The sequence below is a fragment of the Onthophagus taurus genome, chromosome 3, assembly GCF_036711975.1.
Source record: "Onthophagus taurus isolate NC chromosome 3, IU_Otau_3.0, whole genome shotgun sequence".
Classification (NCBI taxonomy): Eukaryota; Metazoa; Arthropoda; class Insecta; order Coleoptera; family Scarabaeidae; genus Onthophagus; species Onthophagus taurus.
This window is the reverse complement of record NC_091968.1, coordinates 523,337-534,615: the sequence shown is the minus strand read 5'-3', so window position 1 is coordinate 534,615 and position 11,279 is coordinate 523,337. Positions and strand designations below refer to the sequence as shown.

Below are 11,279 nucleotides of genomic sequence, written 5' to 3'. Positions count from 1 at the left end.
CATTTTTTTTCTCAATATTTTTCCAATCCAACCCAACTATTATTATACATCATTTTGAAGAGAAAGCTTTGAGCTTTAATTTAGAATAAGTCCCATTCCTTAATTTCAATAAATACGGCTTCCAGGAATTTTTAAATTAACATCTTTTTTGACACTTTTAGTTTATACGAAAATGTAAGTTTTATTTCAACATTTTTTTTCTCAATATTTTTCCAATCCAACCCAACTATTATTATACATCATTTTGAAGAGAAAGCTTTGAGCTTTAATTTAGAATAAGTCTCATTCCTTAATTTCAATAAATACGGCTTCCAGGAATTTTTAAATTAACATCTTTTTTGACACTTTTAGGTTATACGAAAATGTAAGTTTTATTTCAACATTTTTTTTCTCAATATTTTTCCAATCCAACCCAACTATTATTATACATCATTTTAAAGAGAAAGCTTTGAGCTTTAATTTAGAATAAGTCTCATTCCTTAATTTCAATAAATACGGCTTCCAGGAATTTTTAAATTAGTATCTTTTTTGATACTTAGGTTATGCGAAAAGTTTAGTTTTTGCTCAATATGTTTTTTCTCAATATTCTATCAGATTTTGCTAATTTCTGATAAATAAATATTCAAATTTACTGCGTCCACGAAAATGTTGTAGCGTAAGTTCAAAAGAAAGAGGAAGTTGCGAAAATTGTTCTGCCAAAGCTAGACCCCACTCAAAATGTACTTTGTGCAATGTTTATTTATGTTGTAATGAAAGAAAGAACTGTTTTTGTATACTGAAAATATATTTTAATGCTTGACGGTACTCTCAAGTACCATTATCCCCCTGGAATGGGGGGATTGCATATTTTGCTAAAATTGATTCCAAAGGCCTCTACTGAATGTATTTTGATAGCGTTTCAATTCTGCCACAAAGTTTCAAAATTTTTGACTTCTTCGGACACAAAGGGTTAATATATTGCTCACCAGTTTTAATTTCAAAACGTAGATATTAGCCAAGTGACGAGAGATTAGTGGCTTCGTCTTTAAAGTGACAATCAGTGACAACTTCGTTTAGAATATACACAACCTTACTTATTATTTAGTGGAAAATATTATAAAGCGTGGTCATAGAACATGGTATCTAGGGTGGTACAGACCGTTTTCTTATAAAAATTTGGCAATGACAATTGATTTAAATAAAAAACAAATTATATATGTAATTATATCAACATAAACTATGAATTGTAACGCCTCGCCTGCAAGCGACCTCAGATGTAAGATTTCTCATTCAAGTGTTGTACGCTTGGTTCACTTTTCAAGATTAGCCGAAAAATGTTACAATGTAAGGCTGTCCAAATTTCTTTATTAGAATTAAATTGGCGTGGCAGCCCTGATCAGCCAAAAAATTTGACGTAAAGCTGTCAAAAGTAAGATTTAAAATAAAACTACTTTCGATATGCGAATATATGGTTTCTTAATAAAAACATTCCTAAATTTGTGTTTATTTTTTTGTAGGAAATCTAATATTTTTCCTCCTAGATTTAGCATCTACAACAATTTGCGCTTGCCTCTTCATATAACCCCGCGATGGGACTTCCCCCTCTTCGTCAGATCCGGGAGGTGGAGCTGGAGATCCTGCTCCGCTTTGTGGTAGTGGGGTTCTTCTCATTAAACTCGAATAAGTTTGAGGTAACCACTTTTCAGGAATGAGATTTTCAGGTTCTTTCTGTTAACATAAAATAATCAACTTCAAATTAAGCACCCAACCCGATCTTTACTGTTTACCTCATCTTCTTCATACCCCCTTTTATTTACGATAATTTCAAGTTCATTTTTGAGCTGTTTAACTAAATCTAACGGATTATTTTTTCCCGTTATTTCCGGCGCCACGTTTATAAAAATCGATTGAATGTTGTCGAAAATGTTTTCTAAAATTTTATTCGATTCATGTTGGGATTGCTTGTAAGTTTCGATTTTTCGTTTTTGTTGTTCGTTTTGTTTTTGAATCATTTCTAATTCTTCGGCGTTTCTATAAAAGTAATATTTAGGTTATAAATTTTCTTTTTTCGTACTTACTCTTCGGCATCTTTAACTTCAGCGAACTGTAATGATTCTAATTGGGCGTTTAAATTATCTTGTTTAACCTCCAATTTTCGCTTATTTTCCTCTCCGGATTTTCGCAGGGAATTTAATCGTATTGAGGTGTCCTTTTGTGCCAAAAATCGCTCTAAAACATCATCGATGGTCGTTCCTCCAGTTGCCTCTTTTAATGTTTCAAAATCGTCTCTAAATTCTTCTAAGGGATCAAGAATTGGAGGAGTGGGGGTTTGCATAAAATTGGAATCTTCACCATCGGTTTCTGGGCGAAGAGTTTGCATTTTCCCACTTTGAAAAATTTTCTTTTCTAATTTTTCTAATTCTTGTTTTCGTTCCATTATTAAACGTTTACCATCAACAGCTTGTTTTTCTCGTTCTTTTGCCGCTTTTAGCGCGTCCTTTTCTTCTTTTTGTAAATTATTTCGTGCAATAGCTCGCATTTTATTTGCTTGTGCGTTTACTTCTTCTAAACGATTGATTTCGATTTGTTGCAATTGTAATTGCTGTTTCGTTTTGGCGATATTCGCCTCGAATTTAGCCGAATCTTGAAGAAGCGATTTTCTAATTTCTTTGTAACGCGTCCTAACGTGTTCCGCTTCCCTCCATTGTACTTGCACAGCGTGGATACTGTTTTCAAGTTCTTTCTTTTGCTTCTTAATCGGGGCTTCTAATTTGGTTTTTGTGTAATTTTCAAATTTTTTTAACTTTAACGATTGGTATTCATCGGCGAGTTTTTTTAAAATCTCTTCTTTCTATGGAACTATCGAAATTAAAAACGATTTTAAGATTAATAATAAGTTTTACCTTTCTAATCTGGTATCTGATCAAGTCCAGGTGCTTGGTCCTGTCGGTGACTTGCAAATCGAGGGAGCAGTGAACTTCCGGGCACGTCTTCTCGCCCAAATGGCCCATAACCTCCTCCAACCGAGCCCCTCCTATTCGATTTTTCGCCGATAAACTCCGATTATCTCGCAATCGAATCGCCAAATCTCTCGTTTCCTTCTTCAGTCGTAAAATTTCGTTCGCGTTCAATTTCTCCTCCGATTCGGTTTCTTCGAAAAGCGCTTTTCGTCTACCTTCTATTTAAAAATAAATAATTTCAACATAAATATGTTTCAAAAACCAATATTCATTACCGGATAATTGTATCTTTCTTTTAATTTCGAGTATTTGTCTATTTATCGCTGGTAATTTTCCGGATTGCGGAGGTTCTTGCTTCGCAGCCATGATCTCGGCGGCCTATTAATACCGTTAAACGAGCTTGCAATTGGCTGCCACACCTTTTCACGTAATGTTAATGGAGAGAATTCGAATTTTCATAAAACATAGTATGTTGTATTGACTAAACTTGTTGTTTATTTCCACGGTAACCGTTACCAGGATTTACCAGGACGTTTTTTTAAAACGTTTTTCTAAGTTTTGTCACAAGGTAGGGTTTTAAATAATATGCTTCATTATCTAAAAGGATGATTATTGTTAGTTCCTGTTACTATGTGAAATTATGCCGCATCGTTCTCTTTGCCATAAGCACCTACGTCAATTGCTAGGCATTTGAAGTGTGCGCCAGCTGCACTTTGCAAAACAATAAAATAGAAATTCTTATAGTTTCGGTACATACTTCCTGAATGTTTTCAATTCAATTCGAGATACTGACGTCGTTTGGCAAACTTTGTTATAAGTGTTTAATATGTGCAAGATAGGCGAATTAGTATACGCATTAGACGCTGAGGCAAAGTACCATAAGTGCGATATTGAGGGATATTGAAATTAATTAAAGGTAAAAGTTTAGGGACATCAATAAGCCCGGTAACAAGTATGTACAGGGTGTCCCAATTTCGATGTCCGCATAGGCTATCTCCGAAACTAAAAGTGATAGAAAAAAATTAGCTTATATGTCATGATCTCGTTTTTCAAGAAAATGCTAATGCCGAAAACTCCGAATAGCTATCCTCTTTTGTTTTCGCCCTATCGGCAAAAACTGAAAATTTTGCAAAAACGACCATCGCGAATATCTCACTTATTATCAAAGATGGAGTATTATAAATAAAACATTATATGAGCAACTTTTTACGAAGAATTCAGTGGCGTATGTAGAATTTTTTTCCTATCTTTTATTTTCGAGATTTTAGACGTAACTTTATTTTTTTAAATGGAAACCATAGTTGGCTATAACCTAAAATAATTTGTTATTTTCTTCTGATAACAAATATATATAGTTTGTGGGGTATATTTCTTATAGTTATTGAGTAATTAACAAAAATTCATTTTGTTTCATCTAAATCTAATGTATGTATTTAAAAGTGAATGTTGTTATGGTGATAACCATACCATGAGGGAAAGCATTGTTTCCAATTATTGCCAAAGTGTGTAGCAAGGACAGTAGAATCTAACAGGACTGCTACATCCATTGTATTTTTGTAGTCGACTACGGATTGGTTGCCCGAACTCTACGTCACACTAGTTGCCACGCCTGGTAACTGTCTATGTTTTTAGAGGTGGTATGATAGACATTAATACGTCTAAAAACAAAAACTTCAAAACTAATATGAATACGTCTAGGATATAACCTCTAAAAACACACAGCAAACGCATAAATCATAACAACAGCTGGGCGTGGAAAATGCTGTGACGTAGTTTGCGGGTAGGTTGTCACAACTATGGATGTAGCAGTCCTGTTAGACTCTACTGTCCTTGAATTTGTAGTAGTATTTAAAAATTAACTAACAACTCTGGCATTATGTGGCATATCTGGCATATATCATTTGAGACATATTTAGTGGCAAGTTGTCGACTAAAGGCTCAATTTGCTGCCTTAATATATTAAGGTATTTCCCTGAGTTTAAGTTTTTATGGTTTATACTTATTTTTCTTTCATATTCGGGAGCAGCGGCTTTTGGGTCAGACGTCTTGCTGCAATTTCTCTTGCAGGTCATTTTGGTATGTTTTTGCATGTGGTTTGGGGAAGGACCACATATCTATTAAATTTTCTGCTAACCTTTCTGGATATCTTGTGAAATAAAATTCCGCGACTAACGTCGCATTCTTATCTGATAACATATAGCATTCCATGTTACATTTTTCATAATTTTCGAAATTCATTGTAAAGTTTTATTCAGTTTTGTTATACTTTGACACTTAACATGCTGGTGAATCGTACCAGCACATAAAGCCAGAGTTGTTATCGAATTTTTAAATACAAACTTTGGCAATTATTTGATACATTATGTTCCATCATAGTATGTATGGTTATCACCATAGCAACATAAACTTTTAAATACATACATTAGATTTAGATGGAACAAAATGAATTTTTGTTAATTATTCAATAACTATAAGAAATATACCCCACAAACTATATATATTTGTTATCAGAAGAAAATAACAAATTATTTTAGGTCATAGCCAACTATGGTTTCCATTTAAAAAAATAAAGTTACGTCCCAAATCTCGAAAATAAAAAATTTTAAAAAAATTCTACCTACGCCACTGAATTCTTCGTAAAAAGTTGCCCATAAAATGTTTTATTTATAATACTCCATCGTTGATAATAAGTGAGATATTCGCGATTGTCGTTTTTGCAAAATTTTCAGTTTTTGGCGATAGGGCGAAAACAAAAGACGATAGCTGTTCGGAGTTTTCGGCATTAGCGTTTTCTCGAAAAACGAGATCATGACATGTAAGCTACTTTTTTTCTATCTCTTTTAGTTTCGGAGGTAGCCTATGCGGACATCGAAATTGGGACACCCGTACAATAGACACATGTCCCTCACAAACCTACGGCGGACAGAGAAGCGAAACCAAACCCCACACAAGCGACCGAGTACTTACAATAAGGTAAATGAAATTTGCTAGCAAGACACCTAACAAACCGAAGCTGGACCAACTCTAAACGGTCAATGTATATGTGATACATTGGATTCCAATGTTTCCCGAGCAGAAAGAAAGAATACTATTAACATAATTATGCCATATAAGCAGATTTTATGCAATCAAGATTAGAAAAGAGATAAGTAAAGGTTGTCTCAATAAGAGTGTCCGATTTAAATTTAACACAATTTTTTTTCAAGTGGCAGCCCTGAAATTTGATAGCTGTCATCTACGATTGTTCCGATTATTAAGCGCCACACAAAGGAACAACGCGTTACCATTGTAAAAACCCATTACAAATATGGGGAAAGTCATGCTAAAACCGCTCGAAAACATCGCGGAATTTTAGGCCGTGCAAGTACACCAAATGTGTCAACGTTTCGAAGAGTGATCGATCAATAGATTTGAAGAAGCTGGGTCGATTATGGACAGTAAGTGTCCTGTGCGTCGACGTACCGGCCGATCTCACGAAAACATCGCTGCTGTAAACGAGAAGCACCACGCAGCGAATTCTTACGAAGAACCTCCATCTTCATCCCTACAAGGTTCAGCTGACCCAGGAGCTCAAACCGACAGACCACGCATAGCGCCGTCAATTTGTTCAATGGTTGATCGAGCAAGATTAAGTGAATGCTGATTTTTGGAAAAAAGTCATCTTCACCGATGAGACGCACTTTAAATTAAACTAATTCGTTAACAAACAATATTTGGGTCTCAGAATATCCGCACGTCAGGATACAAAGAAATAAATGCACTCCTAACAAGCCATTGCTTGAAGCGGATTTTGAGCAGGCGGCGTGATTGGCCCGTATTTTTTTGAAAATGAGACTGGCAACGCTGTAACCGTCAACAGTTTGCGGTACCGCAACATGATAACGGAGTTCTTATGGCCTCATCTGGACGGTATGGATCTGGAAGACATACGCGCGAATCCATCTATTTATTGAAGGAACGCTGTCCAGGCCGAATCATCGTGCGATTTGACGCCGTGTGACTTCTTCCGCTAGGTTTTGTAAAATCTCACATCTATGCCAATGCGCCATGAACTATTCCCGAGCTCAAGGACGAGATCCAACGCGTCACTTATGAGTTAAAGCCGCAACTCTGCAGAAACGTCATTGAAAATTTCATGAAAAGAGGACGGGAGGCATTAGCCGGATATTTTATTCCATAATTAATCGGAACATGTCTGCTTTATAATGCAGTATAAATATCACCACTCGTTCAAAAACTATGCGTTTTATTGTTAAATTAAATCGGACATTCTTATTGAGACATCCTTTAGTTCTTAGAATAAACTGTTTGATAGCTTTCAGAAAGACATACTCAATGTGATCTGAGAATAATAGTTACGAATCTAGAATCTCACTAAGATCTTTGATAAAAGTGACACATTTAATCAATGTTGTATCTTTTCCTTCTAAAAAAATTTGTAGAGCATTTTTCGTAATTTAGAAACAGTTTATTTTTATAACAATAAGTGTTAAAACGATAGAGATCGGTTTGCAATTTAATACAGTCAGCACCTGTACGTATAGAAGAAAAAATTCAATCATCCACATACAATAAGAAATTCGAATGAATAAAACACGAACCAATGTTTTTTTAAAGTAAAGCTAAGGTTTGTTCCAGTTTCATCGTTTCAGTTTTAAATGTTAATCAAAAATCTGTATTACAGCTTAAACGATGTTTTATTTTAAATGTTTTTTAGTATCGGTGCTACACGTGTTTCGCCTAAATAGGCATCTACAGGCACGACGTCATTACAGCTATAGACTCATAAAAATAGGGAGAAAAACAAAATCGGAACAGCGACATCAAAATGTGTTAACCACAGTTTAAATTCTATATACTGGCTCTTCAAAATAATCAAGCTACAATTATGAGTTAATAACAAGATATAAATAACTTTGTCTATCTTGAATTTTCATACTTAATTCTGAAAGTATCTTTACGATCTTATGTCTTTTGAATCAAGTTATATAAACATTTTCCATGTGAGTTGGATAAGAAAGATCATTCCTTTACTTAACAAAATTTCTTATACGATTATTGGTGAATTATTTTGAAGAGCCAGTATATAGAATTTAAACTGTGGTTAACACATTTTGATGTCACTGTTCCAATTTTGTTTTTCTCCCTATTTTTATGAGTCTATAGTTGTACTGACGTCGTGCCTGTACACAGGAAAAAATATAGAGTAAAAATCAACTCTAAAACATGGTTCAGATCGGTCCAATTTATTTAGAGTTATTTTTTTGCACTATATAGTGTAGGTGAATAGATTAAAAATTTACACTAAATAGTGAGAAGATGGTGTTTATTAAATAGTGTAAAATCGTTACTCTATAACAGTGTATTATATGTAATCTAACTAGATCTTGTCGTGACTCTAATTAGATACATTTCTAATCTAATCAGTGTAAATTATTAAAAATTCGCTCTAATTTTACTCTATTAATTGACAAAATATCACTAAATAGTGTGTATCTTAAACTTATTAGTGTTAATATTTAATAGGAAGTGGAGTATTTTTAGGGAAGTTTTACGTTTGTAATAAAAATCAAAATTATAAAATATTTGTTTTTATTTTTACTTGTAATATATTGTTATAACTTAAATTTAAAAAAATTAAATTCTGTTTATATACATACATAATATATATAATACTTAGGGCCGGTTGTACAATATACCGATAAATCTACCTGATATCTATCCGCCCGATAAACTTATCAGGAGGATAAAGATATTCGCTGTTGTACAAACTGTTTTTGTCGGTAGGATTGCTATCGGCGAAACAAGAGTCGGTTGGTAGTAGTTTTTCCCCATATCTAGTGATTTATGCCGTAGAATGGTAACGTCAACGTCTTTCTTTGAAGTTTGAATTATGATTTTGACAATATAAATTGTTTAAAAAAATTTTCACTGACACATCGTACATATAAGGTTAACGTTTAATGTTAAGGTTAACCTATGCAGTAATCATACAAAGTTTTTATATAAAAACCTTGGTAACCATAAATATCTGCCGGATAAGAGTCTTATCGGCACCGCTGAGTACCCGATAAGTTATCCTGCCGATAATCTCACCGACAAAAATATCCGTACATTATAATACAGTACAAACTAACTTATCTGCCAGATAACGCTGTCGGGAAGTTTATCGCTATATTGTACAACCGGCCCTTAATTCATTTTAAAGTATCCACCGAGTCACCATCAAAACTGCATCTAATGAGTCTTCTATAAGTTTCCTATATGTATAGTTGCACCAAGTTGCACATACTTACCAATCTTCACAATGAACTTGTATGTAAAATCTTCCGGAAGTTCCACTAATTTCACATCATGAATGTTTTATTTTGGCAAACATAATTAAAATAAAAATAATCGTTCTTTCTTTCTATATCGCGTAAATCAGGTCTCGAGACGCTATCGAGTTCCGACTCGTTTAGTAGATGACCGTTAAATTTTAGCTGTATCACACCACATATTGATCACGTGGTACCGACTAGTAATCCCGAGCAAAATAGTGCGGTGCCTACGAAGTACCCGAAGGAAAAGTACACGTCTAGTGTAAAATTTAATGTTTTATATATTACATAACTTCACTAACATAAGTAAAAAAGAACTCTCCTTTAGAGAACTGTAAAAACTACTCTATTAAGTGAAAAATATATGAACTCTATATTAATATTAAATATAGTGTACATTAGAGTTGTTTTTACCATGTGGTATTACAATTTTTACTCTAATTCTTTTTACCAACTACTCTAAAATTTTTACACGACACGATTTTTTCCTGTGTAGATGCCTATTTAGGCGAAACACGTGTAGCACCGATACTAAAAAATGTTTTTTTGGTATCTCTGAATGCGCTGTTTCCACAGTTATCAATGTTTTATAACTGGACGGCAAACACGTTGTCATTAAAGCATGTAAACATAGTGGAAGTCTGTACTACAATTATAAAGACACGTATAGTGTACTATTAATGGCATTGGCTGACGCGGACTACAAATTTCAATACATTAATGTTGGAACTTATGGACGAATTTCTGATGGGGGCGTTTTTATTGGATACCACTTGTCAAGGAAGCTTACAACCTAGGCCACTACCAGGACGAACTAAGCCAGTTCCCTTTGTTATCGTAGCTGATGACGATTTTTTTCATGAAACCATATGCATTTAGAAATCTGCATGGTGAACAAAGAATATTCAACTACCAGCTATATGTATTATACGGGCACGCAGAATAATTAAGAATGCTTTTGAACTAAGAAGATCAATTGAATTAGTTGACATATGTGAGACATATGTGTGTTGCATAATTTTTTAATGACGCGGTCTAAATCACTATACGCTCCTTATGGCAGTTTCGATGTGGAAGATCACGAAAATGGCACAATACAACCAGGACAGTGATCAGACACTCAAGGTCTATTGAACCACAACTTAATCTTAACCTATGCGGAAATTTGGAACCCAAAGATGTACAACCAAGATGGAAATACAAATATATATACAAAATGTAGGATTAAACTTACCAATGAATCCATTGTTGTTTCATTACCACATGTCGGTCCACCTATGAATTTTAAAATTCCCATTTATCTTCAAAATTTTCTCCTGCTGCCTGGTCGCGTTTAGTGTGTTTTCATTTCTTCACTTCTTGAATCAGAACTGCCAATTTATTGGAAATTTCATCCATAGATGATTTCCAAAGCTTTTTATTTTTATATTTTTTGGACGAGCAGTTCATATCATTCGATTAACTGCAGTCCAGTTAACAGTATCATTATTTAACTTTAAATTTCGGCATCATGAAAGTTCGTCACATAACCTAGAATCGACATCTCCAAATTTTCTCAACGAATTTTCCAAACAACTGGGAATAAAATTTAATATGAATCAAAATATGATGAAAGTTGAATTTAGAATCGTATTTTGTTTTGATAGAATGCGAAATCCCCACATAAAGAGACAGACCGCGCCCCTTAGTCCCAAATTCCCAAAATCATCGCAATAAAAATTTTTTCGCTTTTTTGTTCGTCACATTTCCTTTCATTTTCTTTAACATTTTCTTCTCGTCCAAAATATAGAAAAAGAATTGTGTCATTTCTTTTCTTTCTGGTTACTATGGTAACGATAATCGCAGCGTGTATAGTGTATTTAAAATTTTGCGGTTGGTATTAAAACCATCGGAGGGTACTTGAACACATTCTTTAATCATAAAAGCAAGTAGTACCGATTATTTTAACATCAAAACTCGATCAAATTGAAATAAAACGGTTTAATCTTTAAAATTGGTTCTTACTATGAAACCGATTTAT

At 33.9% G+C, this 11,279-nt stretch overlaps 1 protein-coding gene across 1 annotated transcript; it reads right to left on the bottom strand.

Annotated features, from left to right (window-relative positions):
* Window positions 1-132: 132 nt before the first annotated feature.
* Window positions 133-11,175, bottom strand: LOC111416876 (Coiled-coil domain containing protein 151). The gene is made up of 6 exons (XM_023048980.2): window positions 10,494-11,175; window positions 3,215-3,536; window positions 2,883-3,157; window positions 2,058-2,830; window positions 1,767-2,010; window positions 133-1,707 (listed from the first exon to the last, which is right to left on the bottom strand). The coding sequence occupies exons 2-6, from the start codon at window positions 3,303-3,305 to the stop codon at window positions 1,483-1,485; spliced, it is 1,608 nt and encodes a 535-aa protein (XP_022904748.2). The 5' UTR covers window positions 3,306-3,536; window positions 10,494-11,175; the 3' UTR covers window positions 133-1,482.
* Window positions 11,176-11,279: the final 104 nt, after the last annotated feature.

What these genes read in the sequence shown, in the direction of transcription:
- LOC111416876 (XM_023048980.2), bottom strand. Translation starts at nt 3,305, where the DNA reads ATGGCTGCGAAGCAAGAACCTCCGCAATCCGGAAAATTACCAGCGATA. An exon ending in TCAGATACCAGATTAGAAAG is followed by an intron (nt 2,831 to 2,882) that starts GTAAAACTTATT and finishes ATAGTTCCATAG; the next exon opens with AAAGAAGAGATTTTAAAAAA. An exon ending in GGGGGTATGAAGAAGATGAG is followed by an intron (nt 1,708 to 1,766) that starts GTAAACAGTAAA and finishes TTATGTTAACAG; the next exon opens with AAAGAACCTGAAAATCTCAT.